The sequence below is a fragment of the Alosa pseudoharengus genome, unplaced genomic scaffold (genome assembly GCF_046254945.1).
Source record: "Alosa pseudoharengus isolate Yale_2024_CS ecotype anadromous, Long Island Sound unplaced genomic scaffold, YU_APseudo_1.1 YU_APseudo_1.1_scf_61, whole genome shotgun sequence".
Lineage (NCBI taxonomy): Eukaryota > Metazoa > Chordata > Actinopteri > Clupeiformes > Clupeidae > Alosa > Alosa pseudoharengus.
The window spans coordinates 199341-224513 of record NW_027468850.1 but is presented as its reverse complement, the minus strand read 5'-3'; the positions used below and the strand labels follow the sequence as shown (position 1 = coordinate 224513).

At 40.8% G+C, this 25173-nt stretch overlaps 1 protein-coding gene and 2 long non-coding RNA genes across 3 annotated transcripts; 2 read left to right on the top strand and 1 right to left on the bottom strand.

The window, feature by feature from the left end:
* Window positions 1-1446: 1446 nt before the first annotated feature.
* Window positions 1447-18802, top strand: LOC143108700 (spermatogenesis-associated protein 20-like). Its single transcript, XM_076271585.1, has 5 exons — window positions 1447-1613; window positions 11236-11444; window positions 16111-16310; window positions 16903-16983; window positions 18758-18802. The coding sequence occupies exons 1-5, from the start codon at window positions 1450-1452 to the stop codon at window positions 18800-18802; spliced, it is 699 nt and encodes a 232-aa protein (XP_076127700.1). The 5' UTR covers window positions 1447-1449.
* Window positions 3356-6425, bottom strand: LOC143108701 (uncharacterized). Its single transcript, XR_012983771.1, has 4 exons — window positions 6314-6425; window positions 5612-5732; window positions 4768-4989; window positions 3356-4274 (listed from the first exon to the last, which is right to left on the bottom strand). It is a non-coding gene; the product is annotated as an uncharacterized LOC143108701 (long non-coding RNA).
* Window positions 7388-9562, top strand: LOC143108702 (uncharacterized). Its single transcript, XR_012983772.1, has 3 exons — window positions 7388-7475; window positions 8683-8890; window positions 9034-9562. It is a non-coding gene; the product is annotated as an uncharacterized LOC143108702 (long non-coding RNA).
* Window positions 18803-25173: the final 6371 nt, after the last annotated feature.

The following is a 25173-nucleotide window of genomic DNA, read 5'->3' as shown; positions in this document are numbered from 1 at the left end:
CAAGTCTGGTTTAGGTACGAGAAAGCATTGCCAAGATATGAGCTCATTTCCTGTAACTTTAGTACCTCCTAGTGGTCCAAGGTCACCAAATATATTGTGTGTCGTCGGGATGGGGTCCTAAGTCCATATACCAAGTTTGGTTTCGGTACGCAAAAGCATTGCTGATATATGAGCCTACATCCTGTGATTATAGCGCCCCCACAGTGGTAAAAAGACTCCACATTATTGTGTGTTCTTAGGATGGGAAAACATATAAACCCAGTGGGTGCCTTGCAGCTTCGATGCTTGGCCCCCAATAATAGGAAAATGTACAAACACAATGGGTGCCTACATTGCATGGTCCCGAATAATAGGAAAGCGTAAATATACAATTGGGCTTTGCTACTGGCCCAAATAAGAAAAGGTAGAAACAGTAATGATGCTTCGCAGCTTCACTGCTTGGCCCCCCCATCAGAATAATAGCTTGTGGATTTTTTAATTTAAAAAGCCTATTTTCTTGGATGGAATTGCTCATTGGAAGAGGACACACTCAACTATTCATCTAGGGTGGAATTGTTTGCAACAAATCAGTCTTGACCAATAGGGACCAATTTTAGTGTATAAAAACTGCAAAAATGTTTTTTATACACTAAAAATGAGAGAAATAGGCCATGGGAGTTCTAATCGAAAAAAAAAGCCATTTTATGCGATGGGGGTTTAACTTGGGGGTTGTCATTGGAATGTGTGTAGCTGTTCAAGTCCTGAAAATCTGCAATTTCATAAAATACATACTATATTTTCAGAGGGCCAAAAAGGCAGTTTTCTACCATAGAATTTCACAAGTGAGGTGTCATTGGAAAGGGGAGGAAGTGTAGTTTCAGAATGTGGTGAAACATCCCTTGCAAAATCCTTCATGGGATATCTGTCCCTGTTCAAGTGTTGAAATTCTGCAATGTCTTTCCTGTGGAAGTCTGTGATTGAGGCACAGCATTGCTTGTAAGTAGCTTTAGTGTGATAGACATATACAAAGTAAAGTTGTTATTAGTCAGCTACAAGGCCAAAGGTGGACACTACTGCTAAAAAAGTAAATAATATAACCAATGTTTAAGCATCCCATGGGATGACTCATGGCAACCCAAGATCCATGATTCAAGTCTAGTTAGGGACTATGCTCCTAAAAACGATGGTGAAAAATTAGTCATATTTTAAAAGCATTTTTAAATGTATGTCCCTGATAATATACTTTTATACTGTATATGTGCTAATTATTTGTAATGTGTATGGTAATATACTAATTTCTTTGAGAGGTGTTCTTTGTGAACATATTTAAGGACACATCTGAGGCTTGTAATTGTATGTGACAATGACTACTGCTACTACTACTACTACTACTACTGATAATAATAATAATAATAATAATAATAATAATAAGAATGGTAATACTAATTTCTCTACTTCACTACAGGTTTGATGTTGTCTGGCTTTGCATGTGCGGGAGCAGTACTGGGAGGTAAGGCCCTGCTGAAGAGAGCTGAAGAGGCAGCTCGCTTTCTGCAGAAGCACCTCTGGGACGAGGGGGACCGAAGGATTTTGCACTCGTGTTACCGTGGCCAGGAGATGGAGGTGGAGCAGATGTAAGCCTGCAGCATTATCTTTCTTAGAAGTCTCTTTAATGTTAGTATTCAGCCTCAGAAATAAATCTTCACTTGCCTGAATATGCTGAAGTCCTTAAGAGGGACTCTTAATGAAATAGTACAGTAGGTTTCACAACATCTTTGAATGTTACTGTTGAGTGATTTTGTTATTTTGCATAGTGTCTGGTGCTTTTACAATGTGTATTAAGGTTATGATATGTGTAAATGTTGGCATGGCTGGCGGTTTAGGGTAAAATTGGTTTTATTATCATAGTAGTGAACAGTCCTGTTGAACATAAATGCACATAGGCTCATCGAGAGGTTTAGGATGACAGTGGCACAAAACACTTATGCCATTTCACCATGAGTTGTCATGGCAGTCAGTGCCCTATATAACAGTACAGGCATCATGGTACCGTTATCGGTAAGATAGCTCTCAGAATATGTGATGGTATGACAGCATGTGAGACAGCCTATTATTGACATGGAAATGCCATGACAATTACTAATGGCAGTGACATGACACTGACACGGCCAAGGAACATGACGTCATGATGATTTATGATATATGATATCATATCCGCTAGAACATGTTTATGATATTTTTTTGTGCAAGGTTCAAAGGAAGTCTTACCTAGGTTTTCAAAAGAATCTAATTAAGTTTGTTCAATTCAGTAGAACTTCATGTAGCTTTGAGTTGTTTTTTTTTTTACCTTTGCGTTGTTTTATTATAGGTTTGACAGCTTTGAGTGTTTTGATGTGGTTGGTGAAAACTTTCCAGAGAAATAAGTGACAATTTATCATGTGTTTTTGTCACTCCCGTCATAGCTGCCGCTTCACTTTTTTCAGATATTCTCACAGGTTCCACACTACTTGCAGTGAATAGACACTGCAAAAACAAGTGCTTAGAGTAAGACAAAAATCAGCCAGGGAATACTCTCCACAGAGGTGGTTTGCCAACAAGTGCGACAACTGTTGATGAAAAATGACCTGGCTCTCTTAGCCATTTATCATACGATGTACAGCCTACCTTGCTCTAAAAATGTTCCAACTCCCATTTCTGCACATTCTGCTGTAGGCCCAGGGAAAGTAGCACACCGGTAGCACTTTATAATAACCATCCGTTATAAATGGTTAATTGATGCTTTATTTTGCAACTATAATAAAATATTTAATCACTTAATAATCATAACTTAATCATTTGTAGATAACAATTAATGATTACTAAATACATAACTTACAAATACTTTATTATCAGCTTATGAAAAAAGAAAAAAAATATTTATATATAACATACTAAAAAATATCCGTTTAGTGATAGCTTGATTTCAATTTATTTTATATTAATAAGCTACATTATTATTGCAAATATCGTATTATTAATAATGATATATTGAGTTATTGTTAATGATTATAATGTTGATTGTAGGCCTTTACATAGCCATATACACAACGCCTATGCATATTACATAGGTTGATTAACTATTGAACTATAAATGATGTTCTATTGATTAACAGTTAGTTAGAAAACAATTACAATATTTGTTTTTCAGATGGCTATGATAAAGTTGGGTCGTAGTCTTTTATTTGGTAGTAAATCATTTGTAAACTATCTAAAAAATGTACTTTTTATAATTAATTGATGGTAAATGATTGCATCAAACCTTTTTTTTAATGGCTATTATGAAGTTGTATCTTAGTCTTTTATATGTTAATAAACAATTTGTAAATTATCTAAAAATGTCAATCTTATAATCAATTGATGGAAAATGACTGCATGAAACAAAATTTTGGGTGGCTATTATGAAGTTACATCTTAGTCTTATATTTTAATGAACAATTTGTAAATGATCCAAAAATGCTGTATTTCAAACTGATGGGATATACCTGGAGCAAACAATGTATAAACACATTGAAGTTGTAACTGATGTTCATAGTTCTGTACTTAACTTATGACTTTGCCGATTAAAGTCAAATATTGTTAAATGACAATAGTGATAATGAAAACAATAACACTTTACATACACTGCAATTACAGATGCTTAACACATTGTAAAGCATTGTCACACATCACAATTGGCTTTAATATCAAGAGATATTTATTGAAATCAAAACTTCTGATCCATCAGAAGAGGGCAATAAGCAAATAAAAATTAAACAAAAAACATAATAGCTTAAAAGGCTATCAATCCTTCATTGCAACACCACAGCATAAACAAAACAGGGTGGTGGGGCGAGGGGCACTTACTTCTGCTGCCTCTTCAGACAATCAGACAGTAAACATGAACACAACATGAATGAACACTGCTTAAACATAAGAGGGTTGTTGGCGGGGGGCTTACTTCGGCTCCCTCTTAATGTAGGGTATGAGATTGCCCTCATGTTTGAGTTTTGCTATCTCAGCTCTGACCTGTGTATCATTCTCAATAAGGTCTTCACATTTACTTAGAAAATCAGAAATTTTTCCTCTTTTGTTGTAGCCTGCCAAAAGCTCCTCAAATTTTTCTGGTGAAGCTATAGCCAACTCTGGGATAGCTGCTTTTGATCGAACGGTCAGCTCTGTAACACCAGCAATGGTACACGCTTCCCCAAGTTTTTTTCCACGGTTGTAAGCCCGCAGAACCTTCTTGTACCTTGCAACGATGTCTTTTGGACTGGAAGCTGCATCAGTAAGAAATAAAACAAATAGAGATTAACTGGACTGTGAGATGAGACAAAATATTGTTGACATTAACATGCATCACCCATAACTTGACCATGCCTAAGCTGGTTAAGAGTATTTTGGGTATTGGATATTTCAAAGTGGTAATATGGTGGCAGCATGGAGGGGAGTGTCTCCAGGACGCTGGTTTCACTGTTAAGCCTTCATGAGGTGTCGTGGGCCTAACTTAACGAAACATCGGTGAATGAGGGTGCCCACTTGATAACCCCAATGACATGCCACATACTATATACTGCTGTTGGATGGGCCATTTGTCTTGTGTTTGTGACCATTTGTTGGTGGATTTGTGGGTAGCGTGCTTTTTAAAGTTAATTTTGAGTAGGGGCTTCTGAATGTGTTTTTACCTTGGATTTTGGCACAAGGGATTTTAACTTTAATCCTGTGTATTAATGTAATTGTTTTTGTAAACAGGAGCCCTCCCTTATGACTCACCTCTTTGTCCACATTCAGGTTTTGCGGACTTCTGTTCCTTCCGATGCCTTTTGTCTTTCCTTGTATGCTTTTTTTTGTAACGCCTTTTCTTATGACTTTCATCGTCTGATGACAATGAAGAATTGGAGGAAGAAGAGGAAGATGAATTACTGGTGGAAGAGGACTCAGATGATGACTCAGATGAAGTGGTGTGGTCAGAAGTTGTGGTATGGCATATCTTGTCTGAAAAGAAACAATAAGGAAAGGGGACGGGAAAGTTTAATCAAGTGAAGTTTAAGTGAGAAGCTTCAGTACTCACATACTGTACATTTTGTCAGGTACAAAGGTGTATGTGTGTCCATCCTCAAGACCAACATGGTGACAACATGAAAAAAAAGTTATACTTGATATTTGATATTATCGATGGAGTCTTCAAAGGGCTCTACTGTGTAAGGGTTAATGTATAGAATGCCAGCCATTATCAAAAAAATAAGCCCCGACAGAGCGACCCGGACCCCACTTATTATACGGCTACCTACCAACATAAGAGAAGACACTTCACCTGATGGGTCTTTAAATGTATTTTTTACTGTTTTCATTGGCAAATGATGAGAAACAAACTTCACCAAACTCACTGAACTTGAATACAACATTCTTTAGAACGCAGCTGAACAACTGTCTGTAGTGAATCAGTGGCAAAAAGGCCACTATCCTTGACAGCGGTCAATTATGCTTAGCATAAAGAATTGACAGCCGAACGTGAATGGAGCGTTCTACTTACACTGTGAAGAGCCCTATATTAAAATGTTTTAATCCAAGTGGTGTTTGTTGTTAAGTGTCATATTGAGATAAAGTATTGACTTACCAGCCCCTTGTTTGCGAAGAGTGCAATTCCTTTTTCAGCTTCTTGTTCTTCCTTATCAGGACACCCTCTCTCTCCTTAGCTTTAAGGAGGAGCTCTGATACTGTTGGAGACATAGAGTTTCCTGAAAGACAGAAAGCAAGGAAGAAAAAAATAAATAAATAATAGGTAGAGCATGCTATGTTTCTGTTTTAAAAGCACATCAATACTACATTCATGGTTTGCTCTACATTTGTTCACCATGCAGTATGCTGTTTTTCACCAAAATACAGGCAGTATAACCACAATTAATGACAATAATAAACATAATAGGCTATTTGAAGATTTTGAGAGACTACACATAATACAATTAGTAGTCAGTTCTGCCCTTTGATGGCATATAGGCTTCAACAACTGTGAATGTTTACAGTGTAGGCTACATATGCTAAAAAGCATTTCTTAAATGTTTGCCTCTCGAAAACTATCTGCATCCCTCGGAGTGCTGCTCTCAAAATGTGTTAACGACCTGTGTGTAGCTGCTAAGCTGCTCCAAGACATCCTACAAGCTTTCACGCTAGCTACACCAGATGTGATAAGATAGCCATGCACATTTGACAAGTTGTTATAAACTTTAGGGGAAAAAAGCTAACGCTAGAAACTACTGTTAAGACAGTAAGTTGGATGCATTAATAACAGGCTAATAAGAATGAAAGTTAAGAAACTTACCGGCGGTTTGAGTTGAGTTTAGCACTATCTGGCTGGAACTCCCTTCGTGTCCATCAACGCCATCGTCATCGTCGATTAGGGTTACAGGCGATTTCTTTTCACCATCTAGTTTCCTGATCTTCCCTGACCTTGTAAAAGGTCTAATTTTTCTTTTTGCCATTTCGTGTCTAAGATAAATGGCAATGAAATGTAATGCTATGCTTATTTTCTTCTTTTAATTCCACGTTACTTCGAGATCTTGTCACTAGCCACTTGGTAACATAACGAAAAAATAAAGATTAGCTACCCTCAGCCGGAGTTTCCTGAATTCATTGACTTCAGAATAAGAGTTTAAAATCCCTCTCTTTGGGTTTGAAACTTGCCATGTTGATTTATAATTTGTAAATTGTATACTTTATAGTATGCTATTGAAAACCAACAATGGTAAATGAAGGCTGATAACATTGTGGCAAAACAGTATCATCAGTCAATGCTTATATTTGTATAATGACGTTTCCCCCCACCCTATTGCTGCTGGCTTCACAGCTACCAATGCACTTCTGGCGCGTATTTTTTGGCGCAAACTGGAACACAGTAGCATATTTCCTTATGGAATCAAGATGCCTGGTTTAGCAAGGGAGCTGCGGCAACTAATTGAAGGAAGAAGAAGTAAAAATAATTTAAAGAAGCTTATAAAATGGTTGTAGAGGAGAAGACTGATAAAAAAAAAAGATCAAATGCAACTTTTGCCACCATACAATGAAAATTGAACAGAAGTGTCATGGTGTGGATAAATGTGAATGGTAAGTTGTCTTTTTATCCATAGGTTATATTTATCACAGATAGATAGGCCTACATCTTGAATGAAAACCACTTATATTTTCTATATACTTAGGCTACTGGCATTTTTGGCATATCGGCCTAGGCTAGAAGACTCATTTCTAATTATCTGAAAAGCCTATACGATTTATATTTATGGGGGAAACATGTATAAGCCTAGGATACTATGAATTGAGATCAAACGAATAACTTTAAGTTTGATTTCATTGCTTGTGTTTTTTGTCCACAGGGTATGTCGACGTCGGGGCAAGCACAAAGGCATAGTCAGGAAATCCATCCGACACCAGACAATCTTCAGCAAATCCAAGATGTGCCTTTTCAGCTGGATGAGGTTCTTATACAGGTATGGACATAGACTACTACAGTAACAGTAGGTATATGTAGGCCAATTAGTTTTTAATGTTGCTTAAACAGGGCCTATACCCATAACAAGGCTTAAATATCAGATAGTCTTTTGGTATAACCTTTGGATGGACAATTAGGCACTTTTAAGTTCATCTTGAACATTCTGATCACAATAGGCCTTTCTCACAAAACGACCGATGGCCCAAAAAGTCTTCAGAGCAGGGACTGGCTCTTCCGGTTCCTGCACCTATAGGCGCTACACACCAACCCGATATCGACTGACGGATGCCGGCGGTGGTAGCTTTTCTGCCGATTACACATGTTGAATCGGCACAAAAGCTATCGCCGTCGGCACCTGGCAGCCAACTTTGGGTTGGTGTGTAGCGCCCTTAAACATTGGAAGCTCGAGTACACTGCTCTGAAGACTTTTTGGGCCATCGGTCGTTTTGTGAGAAAGGCCTATAGACAAGTAGGCTAAATTATAAATTCAGGTGTAAAAAGTTACCATGAATCATTATGTTTAATCATTCAGAGCGTACCATTTGCCAAGGTGAAGTGAAATGTGATCACATATCTAAAAAAATAATAAAGTAGGCTATTCTAAGATTTTTCCTGTGGGAAAATAACATGGGGATTTTAAATTATCGCATCTTTTAAACTCTCGCGGGGATGAAAAAGTCTGAAATGCAGACGTTTTCCTGAACACACTTTTGTCCTCTGCCTTCGAGTGGATACTGTGATCTCCGGTACGTGAAGGCGGCACACTTAGATTATTGCTACCCCAGAGCTAACTTGCAATGCAACTTGCCATAGGTAGTTAGCTTCAATTAACAACCGGATCTCCTTATATGGGCAAAGATGGCCGTTTTGGTTCTTTTTTGTAGGCAAACTTCAGAGGTCTATTGAGTCTGCCAGTCTGTCTCTATCAATAATCTATCTGTACTAGATATTTCCATCTAGTTACCTGCATTCTCTTCCATATCTACCCGACTATCATCTATCCATGTACCTATGTCTATTCATCCACCCACATCTATCTATGTCTTCACTTTCTCCCCTTTTCACTCTTTCTGTTTGTCTTACTTCTCTCTCATTCTACCTCCCTCTTTCTCTCCTTGATGCATATTTCATGTGTCCTAATTAGGTGTCTGCTCACTGTTTATTATGCAAATTTTCACCATTACTATAATATTGTGTATTATCAGGTTTGCACAAGGCCTACGGTTAAGACAAGTTAACATGATAACCGATGACATTGCCGCAAGTTCAGCAACACTGACAAGAATGGCCAAACTTTTGAGAAATGTCTGTGTTGAGGCTGTGGAACGAATGCGAAGGAAGAGAGGACAGAGGCTGGGAGGTCGAAGAGAGTTTGTGGCGATAGATGAAAGCCACTTCAGGCACAAAAGAAAAGTAAATGCAAACACAATACACATAATGTATTTTTCTTCTTTTTGTTATTCCTCATCATCTTCCTCTTTCTCCTATTTTTATTACCAAAGAGTAAAATAATGCTTAAACATAATTTGTAATATCCATGTGTGCTTTTTTGACAGTATGGACGTGGCCGGATAACAGGTGGCTGGAAAAGAAAAAAGTGGGTGTTTGGGATGCTCGGTGTGAAGCACTCAAGACGTCGACCTATTCTACGTTTGGTGCCAAAAAGGACAAGACAAGAGCTGGTACCTCTCATCGTCCACCATATTAGAAGAGGGACTTCAGTCCTCTGCCTGCACTGGGGTATGATCATTACACAGTGAACCACAGTCAAGCATTCGTCAATGCAGATACAGGTTGCCACACTCAGCACATCGAGAGGGCTTGGCGGAGTTATAAGGAGATCATCTCAAGATGCAGGGGGAATCGGACAGAGGACTTGTTAACAGATCACCTTACACTAATTGAGTGGAATGAATGGCTAGCCAAAAAACATCGCAATGGCTCACTGGGTCGCCTACTCCATGACATTGCCAAGAAATATAAATAGAAGTTGTTTTGATGTGATGTTTTCCATAATCAAATTTGTTTTGTCAACTTTCATAACTTACCGTTTTGGTGAAACTTCAAATAAACATTATGTTCATAGATGGTTTGCACTCCAGTTATTGATTATGAGATTGACATTTTTAGATAATTTACAAATTGTTTATTAACATATAAAAGACTAAGATGCAACTTCATAATAGCCATTAAAAAAAAGGTTTGATGCAATAATTTCCCATCAATTAATTATAAAATGTACATTTTTAGATAGTTTACAAATGATTTACTACCAAATAAAAGACTACGACCCAACTTTATCATAGCCATCTGAAAAACAAATTTGTAACAAATTTGTAATTGTTTTTCTAACTAACTGTTATCAATAGAACATCATTTATAGTTCAATAGTTAATCAACCTATGTAATATCCATAGGTGTTGTGTATATGGCTATGTAAAGGCCTACGATCAACATTATAATCATTAACAATAACTCAATATATCATTATTAATAATATGATATTTGCAATAATAATGTAGCTTATTAATATAAAATAAATTGAAATCAAGCTATCACTAAACTGATATTTTTTAGTATGTTATATATAAATAAATTGTTTATTTTTTCATAAGCTGATAATAAAGTATTTGTAAGTTATGTATTTAGTAATCATTGATTGTTATCTACAAATGATTAAGTTATGATTATTAAGTGATTAAATATTTTATTATAGTTGCAAAATAAAGCATCAATTAACCATTTATAACGGATGGTTATTATAAAGTGCTACCACCACCCACTTGTACAACAGTAATTAGTGGTTGTAGCATGCAGCCCCACAAAGTATTGACCATAGTCAGCGTGGCCTCATTTTTGAGAGCCCCTCTCATTTGTTGACCCCGTTTGCACCAGCAGCAGTTCTATGAGAACGCTTACCATAGCCTTTTCCCCAATAGCAAAGATAATTATCTTTTTTTTCTGCGTGTGTAAATCACCATCCTAATTATACTGAGGCCTCAGGGCTAAAGTGGTGACATACATGAAGTTTGTCTTCCTTGTCTTGAATAATAAATTCAGTAACATGTGGGTAATCAAGATTAACCCTATGTTAATATCACAAGCCAATACTCACATTACATTATAAACAACGAATGATCTCAACAAAGGAACAAACGCTCTGATAGAAGCCTTGTTTCTCATCTATACTGATATTTAAATGACTGCAACACCTATTGCAGATGACATGAGACCAGCGTAACAGGTCTCCCTGCTGCCCAGCTTTCAAGTCTCCAACGGTCCGTCAACTTCCAAAAAGATGGAGTGGGAGAAGTGATTGTTGAGGTCATCGCTTCAGGTCTTCTGACCTTGCCACCTTGTCCTCCATTAGCCTGCCCCCAACACTCCCCTATCTGTAGCTCTGTCACCATCAGTCCCACCACACTCAGCTGGCCTCAGGGGCACTCTGCAAACCAGGGGAGGGGAATCTTAGGATGAAGGGGTCCCTGAAGAGGTCTCTTCATGTTCCCATGAGTCAGTGATTAGTAATATGTTGAAAAGAGTTCTGAGCCAACTTTGTAGCGATGCTATCACTTATTACTGGCAGACTTGTGACTTTATATGGTCAAAACAGTATTTTGATTATTTAACTTGATGCAGTTCATTTAATGTGCTAAAAGAACATTTTGTTTATGCAGATAAAGAAAATGGTAAATATTAAAATGAATGAACAAATAAAAAAATCACTGACACTATACTCACACCATTTTTCCTACCAGAGATTCGCCAATTGCAGGCTTCCTTGATGACTATGCATATGTGGTGGCTGGACTGCTGGACCTCTTCGAGGCCACACAGGCAGTGGAATGGCTTAAATGGGCAGAAGAACTCCAGCAGAAGCAGGACCAACTGTTCTGGGATGACCAAGGCAGCGGTTACTTTTGCAGTGACCCAAGTGACCCCACTGTGCTTCTAAGACTCAAGCAGGGTAAATCTCCTCTTCAAGTTGCCCTTAGTATTTGGGTTATTCTGTGTCAAATCAGGCAGAATGGTTGCAGAACCGTCTCAGATTTTGCTCAAAGCTTGTCGACATAATGTTTAGGTCCCAAAACTAAGACCTATAAAATAATTGTGTTAAATTCAAATTTTTTTATGCATTTTTCATCCTTGATTATTCATCGTTCTCACACTCTCAAAAATGCCTTATCTTGGAAGCCATATTTGGACAAAGTGTTATTCCTGCCCAAACTGTGTAGGATGGAAGAAAAACTTGTTGACTTGACCATTAAAAGTTTGTACTGCATGCCCATTGATTTAACACTTTGAGTGCCAAAAACGCAATATTGTGTTTTTTGTTCCCATGCGTTGAGTGCCAAAAACTCAATATTGTGTTTTTAGCTTTTTTTTTATTACGAAAATAGACACTCTAACACACCTTAGGTGCGATTTTAGATACTCTATGATGAATAGAACTGAAATAGATGACGATCGAAAACTCATGAAAACGCACGATCAGTGGCAGTCTCGCCAGGTCTCGCTAGGTCAATTCCCGGGAACTTTACAGGCAAGTTGGTTAATGCTGTGCCAATATTTGAGGTCTCCACAATAAATGCACACTATGATACTGAGGATCAAACTAGGTGTGATTGCATTTTTGGTTAATTTCATAGGACTGAAATGGTATGTGGAGTAGTTAGAGGAATAGCTCAGTGTAATGATTTAGTGTGCAAGGTGCCAATGTTGTACCATGTTTCATTCATGGATTAATACGCTGAATTTATTTTGTATTCAATATCAATTTATTATTGGTAAAACAATAATTTTGACTTATCTATTTATCTATAGTGCAACATTGGCAACTAAAGCTCATACATTGAGCTACTTCCACATAGATTTGTATCTGCCTATTAGCTATCCCACATACCATTTTAGTCCTTTGAACATGACTGAAAATAGTGGAAAATATGTGGAGAACTCAAATATTGGAAAAACATTAATAAAATATTATGTATTGAAAGGAAAAATAATGATCAATACCAAAAGTCATTCTTTTTGCACATTTTCCAAATCTAGGGCCTTATAGGAAATCAGTGAGAATGGCATACACATTTTTAAGGGTTGTCATTCTGAGAACATGTTTGTCTTCCATCCTACAAAGTCTGGTCTGGCTATGAATGATACTTTTCACAATATCAATCCCCAAATATTGCTTCCCATATATTGTGCTTTTCAGGCTATAAAACTAAATAAATATCTAGGGCTGAAAAAATATGGATTTGAACAGAAATATTGGTAACACTTTACTTGACGGGTGAGTTCATAACACATTCATAGCAGCTGTCATAAACTGCACATAAAGCATTCATGACTGTTTCATGAGACATGACTCAACATTCATACCAAACCTTTCATGAATGTGGAAGACAGAATGACAACAACTTGTCAAAATAAAAGTCCAACAATCACATGAATTCACCCGTCAAGTGAAGTGTTACCGAAATATTTTACAAGCCTTGGTTTTGGGACTCATTCATGACATACACAAGGTTTAGACAAAATCGGAGACGGTGCTCTGCTGTCTAGACTGGTTATTTACTTACTCACGTTTATAGCAGTTACAAGGTATGACCTAGACTACTCCAGAGCAAAACATACAGTATTTTGGTCAAACCTTACTTGGATGGTCTCCTATAGACCTGTCCTTCCCGGATGTCACAATTGTGTTTGATTTTTTTTTTTGCGATCAAATGACTAGCCTTTTTCCCATTAAAGCCCATCTAAGCTCTTCATTGTTATAGCAGGAGACAAATGAATGACAGAGAAAAATAGCAAGCAGACAGATTATGTGTATCAACATTTTTCTTTGTTATTTTTTGTGATCTCAAAGTAGCACTTCTGTTATGTCGGATTAAATTTAGTGAGCTAGGTACCTAAAAGGCATGCAAAACTTCAAAACACCATGCAATGCAGGCAATGTGTTCAAGCCATTATGTAATTTCCCCCTCTGATCACTATCAAACCGTTTACTGCTGTTAACGGTGTGTACAAAGCCCATGCTGATGTTTTTACTGTCAGCCCAACCCCCACACGAAAAGGCCTATTAGAATTTTGGCCCATTTGTCCTCACTTTTCAGAATCTGGTCGGTGGTCACCCTATGGACTATCCAAGTAAAGTGTTATGATATAAGTATAATGACAAAATAGTATCACTCTAGCTGATATGCATGATGACGTCCACACATATTAACTATTACAATATTAATGCTAATATTGTTATATATACAGTTAACTTTATAGTTCTCATTTCTTTTGTGAATGGCTCTTTATCCAACTGTTACCACCTTTACACCAGATTCAACTTTCAGAATTTTTTTAAATGTATTTTACAGTCATGAAAAGTACCTGTAAGAAACGTGGCAATCATAAACATCTCGAGTCATGTCTAGAAAGCCAGGGTTGGTATTATAGCGTTTCCCTGGTTCAGGTGTGCTGCTGAAACTCACGCAATCACAACAAATTGAACTGACCTCTAAGCCAGATGGCACCATAAAAGTGGCACAGGATTGATATGTGGGGGGTGAGAATATAGAAGCAAACCATTGCAAGCGTGTTTGACTAAGTAAGATAGACATACGAAGGATTTTTCATCCTGGGAAAGTGACTGTGACATTCTAGTGGAGCTGGGCATGGGAGTGTAGACATCAGGGGCTGTACTGCTGCTACCACACAGAGGCAGAGACCAGAGGCCAGCCTCTGTCCTGTCACAAAGACAAATCACCTCCACAGTGCCACGCCATCCCTGATTTTACACCCTGTCCCTGGAGCCGGTAGTGTTTAACCTCCATCTGCCATGCTTTCACAACATGGCATCCACAAGAAAGAGATAAACGGCTTACTGGGAATGTGTATAAATATGTGGACTTTCTACAATGTGTACCCAGCCTGGAATGAAATCTCCTTGAGGTTTGTTTTTGCCTTGTGTGTTTGTGACAATGTTATATGTCACTGCATATACAGTAATGCAGGTGGTCATCATCCTTTGATAAATTGGTAAATTTAAAGTGGGATTTGTGAAAATCATTACTAGCAAGAACATATGAAAATGAAATCGACATGATCAGTTTTGTGGAATGTTTTACACTAACTGACTCGTGTTCGGAGTCTGTTCCCCCCCAGTCTGATGTGCTATGTGCCTGCTAGTCCAGAAATTAAAGTCTTTTTACAGGTATCTAACATGAAAAGGGGTTGTTATGATGAGACATGGTTGAGACATGGTTGACAATGATGCAAGGCTGCTGGGATTCTGCTGCCCTAATTAGTGCCATGTGAAATGTATGAATGCTCTTAAAATGTTGTGCCTTCTGTTACATTTCAGCTGCATTATGAGCAAAGTTAGCCTGACGTTGTAGTCAGAATTTGAGTCTGATGCTGCTCCATTGGGACGTGATTATAGAGCGTGTTTCAATCGATACAGGTGGGAAAATGCCTCTGCACTCAATTGGATAGACCTAACCAGTCAGAGCAACAGAATAGCCTAACATGAGCTGTAGGAAGAGCACCCGAATCATCCTTCTTCTTCACAAAATTACCTTTGAACTGGAGAAAGGTAAAAATCAGTTGTTTAACTTAAGGGGAGGTGAAAAATGAGTAATTCCCCAAATGGTGAAATATCCCTTTAACATTGTTTTCTGGTCTTTTTTAAAAGTTATTGTGCTGTCAAAATCTAAGACAACGAAATACGTAGCAGGTAATTCCGTTCACATCAATGCTAAAAACAGCTGGGGAAGGGTGTCGCAAACCCCTCGAGCAAACAGGTTGCCAATCAGAGATTTCAAAGGAGAGAACAACATGCCACAATGCAAATACACTGTTTTCCCTTGATGAAAGTGAAACCAGAGTTTTTCCACATATCCAGTTTGGCCGAAGTTTTCAGAAATAATCTTTCAGTGATAAAACCTCCGTTTTTGTGTACCGGTAAATGAAAGGCCAAACCGCATGGAAATAATATGCATTTTTCCTGTGGGGTCTTAGAAGCCATCTGTCGATCTTCTAGCCACAGAGTTTTTGTTGCAAACACAATCAACCTAAGCGTGCTCAGATGATGTGATAGACGAGGCACTGTTGCTCATTTGTCCATCATCGTACAAAGCCCAATTTGATTGGTCCAAACAGCTCTGGTTCGGGCATAGTTGCTCTACAATGGAACAAGTCCAGACTGAACTTCCCGACCTCAAATGTTGTTGGCGGGGCTAAGTTCAGCTGGCATCCAGGCTAGGCCAAAGTCCTTTTGCACTCTTGTAATAAATGTGGATCAATACAGAATCTTTCATGTGAAAACTCAAACAACCAGCAATTTTTCCCTGTATGTTTGCTTAGTTGCCTAAGGATCTCCCACACCTCCTACTATTCATATAATATGAGGTCAGCAGGTACACAACACTCCGTGCCGTCTCTCACTGGACAGTAGATAAAGCCACTGTCTCCCATCACTTAAGCCTGTTTCAGAAACAACATGTTGATTTCAAGCCAGCCCGTAAACTGCTTAAATGTGGGGAGCTTACTCCTGCACCAGTGAGAAGTGTTGGTGTAATCAATCTTTGTAGTAGTTTGTAAAATCAGTTACTCTGTTTGAGAATGTTCTGTGCTGTTTTCAGATCAGGATGGAGCAGAGCCCAGCGCCAACTCTGTGTCAGCTCGGAATCTGCTCCGCCTCTCTCACCTCACGGGCAAGCAGGAGTGGATGGAGCGCTGCCAGAAACTGTTGGCAGCCTTCTCTGATAGGCTGGTGAGAGTGCCTATTGCCCTGCCAGAAATGGTGCGGGGCCTCATGGCTCTGCACTACTCCCTGAAGCAGGTATTTGTCTTTTGCCTCAAGGCTCTCTCCTTTAGAAATTGAGTTGATTGATTTGTATCTTGTCTCACTATTTTAATGTAGCTGAAAGTCACAAGACTATACTGAATATGGCCAATTATTTGTGAATGTTACCTGTGTAATTTGTAGTTTTGAATGAGATGTACAATTATTCCAAATAAGCATGAGAAGCGGAGTCGAACTTCAATTCATATGTCAGGAAATGGAATGGAGACTTGAGTGGGTGGCAGCTGACAGAAGTTCAAATTAAGTTTCAGCGATGAGAATACTACTTTTCCAAACTTTATTTCCCTTTTCACCCCAGACCTAGTGTGAAGTTAATAACGGGGAATAACAGGAGAAAAAAAATCCTGTCATGACACATCAGTGTTCACTTGCAGAGGTGGCGCAAGTGTAGGAGGAGGGAATAACAAGCTGAAGGTCCAGACGGAGGCCAGATGCTTCCAAAGCACACCTGCTCACCTCATTAGCACAGAACACAGGCAGCCTTGACCCCCTCTACTGCCCCTCTCGTTCCCTTTCGCGCTCTCTCCCCTTTTTCCAACCCTCACCCACTCCTTTTTTCTCTCAACAGATCGTTATCTGTGGCCAGCCTGAAGCAGAGGACACCGCCAACCTGATTGCCTGTGTCCACACCCTGTTCCTGCCTCATAAAGTAAGTCTTTCCTGAAATCTTTTCCGTTTTGATGGTAAGAATGCACAGGAAGGCCTTGGATGCCACCAACAGCAGCATTCTAATACTTGTTTGCATCTTTGACATTTGGATTTGTATAATTCATTCACATACTGTGGATACATATCCATAAGATTTATTCATTTGACTAAAATTGTGGTATGGAGTGAAATGTGTACTGTACTCAGCTGATCAAGATAAAAATATAGTTATAGTTGTAGTTATAGAGAGGTGTCCCGATATATGGAATTAACAGCTTCATCCTCAATACCAATTTCAGGATTTTGCCTGAAATTGCACAGCGCCTGCTTCAGAGGCCACTGTTCCCACCTTGTCTAGCCTATAATCAAATGCTTGACCTCTTTGGAAAGCTGAGACATTGTAGTTTCTTCAGAGGTTAGAATATTGTTTTTTTATTTCTGTCGGATAACAAGCATCTCTGAACTGACCACATTTCAGCCCTCTAGGTCACTTGATATGACTTAGAAACACAACTGAGCCCTAACACCAGGTCTTGTGAAGCTGTGTGCAAAAGTAGATCAATATAGAATGAAATATGAGTACTTTAGACCATGATTTGCCTAGGTACTGTATGCTCATGCGTTTTGCAAAATGCCTTATGGAAACTCCCCATAGGACTTTTGGTTATCCAAAATGCATACTGACAATCAAATGCTTACTGCCTATGAACCCCTTTGTGTAGAAGCATAATCTTGGTCTCAAATGAAAGATAACACTTTGAGGTTTCATGATTGTATTTGAATTGTACTTCAGGGGTTCTGATATGGAATGACTACACTAAATATGGAATAATTACACAAAAATATAAATCTTTGCAATTTATAGTTCAATTAAATTGGTGTGTATAAGATGGACTATACATCTGCACAACTAATATTGGATAAAATAACATGATTATTTAATTTCTTTGGATTCCTGTGAATATTTCAAGACCCAATATGCTATATCTAACATATTGCTAAGGATATACACTGCAGCTAGAAGGTAGGGAAGCACCAAAGGCGGATTTTTGTACTATATATAATACACTTATGCTTATTTTTGTGCATTTTCCCTCTTAAGTATAGGCTTGGTTGGATGTGTTTTTCTAAAAGAATACAAAATGATTAACCTCAGCATGAGAGAGATTGTTGTCAATACAAATTGATGACTGGATAACACTATGCGAGCCCTCGACAGTAGTTCCAAAATACATCTACTTTTTATTCAGCTGCATTCAAACTGTGTTTGTTCACTTGAGGGATTCACTACGGTCTTGGGTATGCTATTAACACAAAAGGTTTCTGTTATACTACTGGGTGAGCACAATTGCAAGAGACCACAGAGATCGGGTTTCAACAGAGTTTAATGTCTGACAAACTAAACAGAAGCCCACAGGCTTTACTTCAGAGAAGTCTTTCAGTCAAAAAGTCATAACACACAGAAGATCCATCCAATAAAGGAATAAACAAAGAAACAGAAGTCCCGGTACAATTCACAAGAGTAGATGCAGGAGGAGGGCCAGTAGTTCACAAATCCAAGGCAAATAATAGGTAATCCTTACAGACCGGGTCGATAGCACAGTAGCAGGCAGCACAGGCGTAGAATCCACAGGAGCAGAGTAACCACCATCCACGAGGGCGAAAACCCTGACTGAGCATAGAATAGCAGACAACAGGGACTTAAGAAGGCCACACCAAACGAGCCACAGGTGAGCCTCATGATCAGTCACAGGGTCTCCCCGGGTGATCTCCAGGGGCTTGAGCCTTCTGGCGGCATCTCCTGGCAGACCGAGGTGTGACAGTACCCCCCCTCCTACGACCGTCCCCCGACGGTCCCGGGACACCAGGATGGCCCTTCTGGAAGTCGAGGATGAGGGACTTGTCCACGATGTGACGCGCAGGCACCCAACAGCGCTCCTCGGGACCATAGCCCTCCCAATCAACGAGGTACTGCCATCCACGGCCCACCCGGCGAGAGTCAAGGAGACGCTTGACAGTAAAAACCGGACCACCTGCAACAAAACGAGAAGGCGGGGGCTGGGGGGGAGGAGAGGTCAAAACAGGCTTCAATAAGGAAACATGAAAAACTGGGCTCACCCTGAGAGATCTTGGCAAGGCGAGCTGGTAAGCCACCGGGTTGAAACGCCTCACAATCTCTCTACTCTACCTCTAACGCTCTACTCTACCTCTCTACTTTACTCTACTCTACCTCTCTACTCTACCTCTCTACTCTACCCCTCTCTCTCTCACTCACTCACTCACTCACTCACTCACTCTACCTCTCTACTCTACCTCTCTACTCTACCGCTCTACTCTACCGCTCTACTTTACCGCTCTACTCTACCTCTCTACTCTACTCTACTCTACCTCTCTACTCTACCTCTCTACTTTACCTCTCTACTCTACTCTACTCTACCTCTCTACTCTACCTCTCTACTCTACCCCTCTCTCTCTCACTCACTCACTCACTCACTCACTCACTCACTCACTCACTCAATCTCTCTACTCTACTCTACCTCTCTACTCTACCTCTCTTACTCACTCACTCACTCACTCCACCTCTCTACTCTACCTCTCTACTCTACTCTATCACTCTACTCTACCTCTCTACTCTACTCTACTGTACCTCTGTACTCTACCTCTCTACTCTACTCTACCTCTATACTCTACCTCTCTACTCTACCTCTCTCACTCACTCACTCACTCTACTCTACTCTACCTCTCTACTCTACCTCTCTACTCTACCTCTCTACTCTACCGCTCTACTCTACCGCTCTACTCTACCTCTACCGCTCTACTCTACCTCTCTACTCTACTCTACTCTACCTCTCTACTCTACCTCTCTACTCTACCTCTCTACTCTACCCCTCTCTACTCTACTCTACCTCTCTCTCTCACTCACTCACTCACTCACTCACTCACTCACTCACTCAATCTCTCTACTATACTCTACCTCTCTACTCTACCTCTCTACTCTACCTCTCTACTCTACCCCTCTCTCTCTCACTCACTCACTCACTCACTCACTCACTCACTCAATCTCTCTACTCTACTCTACCTCTCTACTCTACCTCTCTACTCTACCCCTCTCTCTCTCACTCACTCACTCTCACTCACTTACTCTACCACTCTACTCTACCTCTCTACTCTACTCTACTCTACCTCTCTCTCTCACTCACTCACTCACTCACTCACTCACTCACTCTCTCACTCAATCTCTCTACTCTACTCTACCTCTCTACTCTACCTCTCTACTCTACCCCTCTCTCTCTCACTCACTCACTCTCACTCACTCACTCTACCACTCTACTCTACCTCTCTACTCTACTCTACTCTACCTCTCTCTCTCACTCACTCACTCACTCACTCACTCACTCACTCACTCAATCTCTCTACTCTACTCTACCTCTATACTCTACCTCTCTACTCTACCTCTCTCACTCACTCACTCACTCACTCTACTCTACTCTACCTCTCTACTCTACCTCTCTACTCTACCTCTCTACTCTACTCTACTCTACCTCTCTACTCTACTCTACCTCTCTCACTCACTCACTCACTCACTCACTTACTCTACTCTACTCTACTCTACTCTACTCTACCTCTCTTCTCTACCTCTCTTACTCACTCACTCTACCTCTCTACTCTACCTCTCTACTCTACTCCACCACTCTACTCTACTCTACCTCTCTACTCTACCTCTCTACTCTACTCTACTCTACCACCCTACTCTACCTCTCTACTGTTCTCTACTCTACTATACCACTCTACTCTACTCTATCTCTCTACTCTACTCTACTCTACCCTACCTATGTACTCTACCTCTCTACTCTACTCTACTCTACCCTACCTCTCTACTCTACCTCTCTACTCTACTCTACCTCTCTACTCTACCTCTCTCTCACTCACTCACTCACTCACTCTACTCTACTCTACCTCTCTACTCTACCTCTCTACTCTACCTCTCTACTCTACCGCTCTACTCTACCGCTCTACTCTACCTCTACCGCTCTACTCTACCTCTCTACTCTACTCTACCTCTCTACTCTACCTCTCTACTCTACTCTTCCACCCTACTCTACCTCTCTACTCTACTCTACTCTACCACTCTACTCTACTCTACCTCTCTACTCTACTCTACTCTACCCTACCTATGTACTCTACCTCTCTACTCTACTCTACCTCTCTACTCTACTCTACCTCTCTACTCTACTCTACTCTACCCTACCTCTCTACTCTACCTCTCTACTCTACTCTACCTCTCTACTCTACCTCTCTCTCACTCACTCACTCTACTCTACTCTAATCTACCTCTCTACTTTACTCTACTCTACCTCTCTACTCTACCTCTCTACTCTACCCCTCTCTCTCTCACTCACTCACTCACTCACTCACTCACTCACTCACTCACTCACTCACTCAATCTCTCTACTCTACCTCTCTACTCTACTCTATCACTCTACTCTACCTCTGTACTCTACCTCTCTACTCTACTCTACCTCTATACTCTACCTCTCTACTCTACCTCTCTCACTCACTCACTCACTCTACTCTACTCTACCTCTCTACTCTACTCTACCTCTCTACTCTACTCTACCTCTCTACTCTACCTCTCTACTCTACTCTACTCTACTCTACCTCTCTCACTCACACACTCACTCACTCACTCACTCACTCACTCACTCTACTCTACTCTACTCTACTCTACCTCTCTACTCTACCTCTCTTACTCACTCACTCACTCACTCACTCTACCTCTCTACTCTACCCCTCTACTCTACTCCACCACTCTACTCTACTCTACCTCTCTACTCTACCTCTCTACTCTACTCTACCACCCTACTCTACCTCTCTACTCTTCTCTACTCTACTCTACCACTCTACTCTACTCTACCTCTCTACTCTACTCTACTCTACCCTACCTATGTACTCTACCTCTCTACTCTACTCTACCTCTCTACTCTACTCTACTCTACCCTACCTCTCTACTCTACCCCTCTCTCTCTCACTCACTCACTCTACCACTCTACTCTACCTCTCTACTCTACTCTACCTCTCTCTCTCACTCACTCACTCACTCACTCACTCACTCACTCACTCACTCAATCTCTCTACTCTACTCTACCTCTCTACTCTACCTCTCTACTCTACCTCTGTACTCTACCCCTCTCTCTCTCACTCACTCACTCACTCACTCACTCACTCAATCTCTCTACTCTACTCTACCTCTCTACTCTACCTCTCTACTCTACCCCTCTCTCTCTCACTCACAAACTCTCACTCACTCACTCACTCACTCACTCAATCTCTCTACTCTACTCTACCTCTCTACTCTACCTCTCTACTCTACCTCTCTACTCTACCCCTCTCTCTCTCACTCACTCACTCACTCACTCACTCACTCACTCACTCAATCTCTCTACTCTACTCTACCTCTCTACTCTACCTCTCTACTCTACCCCTCTCTCTCTCACTCACTCACTCTCACTCACTCACTCTACCACTCTACTCTACCTCTCTACTCTACTCTACTCTACCTCTCTCTCTCACTCACTCACTCACTCACTCACTCAATCTCTCTACTCTACTCTACCTCTATACTCTACCTCTCTACTCTACCTCTCTCACTCACTCACTCACTCACTCACTCACTCACTCACTCACTCTACTCTACTCTACCTCTCTACTCTACCTCTCTACTCTACCTCTCTACTCTACCTCTCTACTCTACTCTACTCTACCTCTCTACTCTACTCTACCTCTCTCACTCACTCACTCACTCACTCACTCTACTCTACTCTACTCTACTCTACTCTACTCTACTCTACCTCTCTTCTCTACCTCTCTTACTCACTCACTCACTCAATCACTCTACCTCTCTACTCTACTCCACCACTCTACTCTACTCTACCTCTCTACTCTACTCTACCTCTCTACTCTACTCTACTCTACCCTACCTCTCTACTCTACCTTTCTACTCTACTCTACCTCTCTACTCTACCTCTCTCTCACTCACTCACTCACTCACTCTACTCTACTCTACCTCTCTACTCTACTCTACTCTACCTCTCTACTCTACCTCTCCACTCTACCTCTCTACTCTACCCCTCTCTCTCTCACTCACTCACTCACTCACTCACTCACTCTACCTCTCTACTCTACCTCTCTACTCTACCGCTCTACTCTACCGCTCTACTTTACCGCTCTACTCTACCTCTCTACTCTACTCTACTCTACCTCTCTACTCTACCTCTCTACTCTACCTCTCTACTCTACTCTACTCTACCTCTCTACTCTACCTCTCTACTCTACCCCTCTCTCTCTCACTCACTCACTCACTCACTCACTCACTCACTCACTCAATCTCTCTACTCTACTCTACCTCTCTACTCTACCTCTCTTACTCACTCACTCACTCACTCCACCTCTCTACTCTACCTCTCTACTCTACTCTATCACTCTACTCTACCTCTCTACTCTACTCTACTGTACCTCTGTACTCTACCTCTCTACTCTACTCTACCTCTATACTCTACCTCTCTACTCTACCTCTCTCACTCACTCACTCACTCTACTCTACTCTACCTCTCTACTCTACCTCTCTACTCTACCTCTCTACTCTACCGCTCTACTCTACCGCTCTACTCTACCTCTACCGCTCTACTCTACCTCTCTACTCTACTCTACTCTACCTCTCTACTCTACCTCTCTACTCTACCTCTCTACTCTACCCCTCTCTACTCTACTCTACCTCTCTCTCTCACTCACTCACTCACTCACTCACTCACTCACTCACTCACTCAATCTCTCTACTATACTCTACCTCTCTACTCTACCTCTCTACTCTACCTCTCTACTCTACCCCTCTCTCTCTCACTCACTCACTCACTCACTCACTCACTCAATCTCTCTACTCTACTCTACCTCTCTACTCTACCCCTCTCTCTCTCACTCACTCACTCTCACTCACTCACTCTACCACTCTACTCTACCTCTCTACTCTACTCTACTCTACCTCTCTCTCTCACTCACTCACTCACTCACTCACTCAATCTCTCTACTCTACTCTACCTCTATACTCTACCTCTCTACTCTACCTCTCTCACTCACTCACTCACTCACTCACTCACTCACTCACTCAATCTCTCTAGTCTACTCTACCTCTCTACTCTACCCCTCTCTCTCTCACTCACTCACTCTCACTCACTCACTCTACCACTCTACTCTACCTCTCTACTCTACTCTACTCTACCTCTCTCTCTCACTCACTCACTCACTCACTCACTCAATCTCTCTACTCTACTCTACCTCTATACTCTACCTCTCTACTCTACCTCTCTCACTCACTCACTCACTCACTCTACTCTACTCTACCTCTCTACTCTACCTCTCTACTCTACTCTACCTCTCTCACTCACTCACTCACTCACTCACTCTACTCTACTCTACTCTACTCTACTCTACTCTACTCTACCTCTCTTCTCTACCTCTCTTACTCACTCACTCACTCACTCACTCTACCTCTCTACTCTACCTCTCTACTCTACTCCACCACTCTACTCTACTCTACCTCTCTACTCTACTCTACCTCTCTACTCTACTCTACTCTACCCTACCTCTCTACTCTACCTTTCTACTCTACTCTACCTCTCTACTCTACCTCTCTCTCACTCACTCACTCACTCACTCTACTCTACTCTACCTCTCTACTCTACTCTACTCTACCTCTCTACTCTACCTCTCTACTCTACCTCTCTACTCTACTCTACCTCTCTACTCTACCCCTCTCTCTCTCACTCACTCACTCACTCACTCACTCACTCACTCAATCTCTCTACTCTACTCTACCTCTCTACTCTACCTCTCTACTCTACCCCTCTCTCTCTCACTCACAAACTCTCACTCACTCACTCACTCACTCACTCAATCTCTCTACTCTACTCTACCTCTCTACTCTACCTCTCTACTCTACCCCTCTCTCTCTCACTCACTCACTCACTCACTCACTCACTCACTCACTCAATCTCTCTACTCTACTCTACCTCTCTACTCTACCTCTCTACTCTACCCCTCTCTCTCTCACTCACTCACTCTCACTCACTCACTCACTCTACCACTCTACTCTACCTCTCTACTCTACTCTACTCTACCTCTCTACTCTACCTCTCTA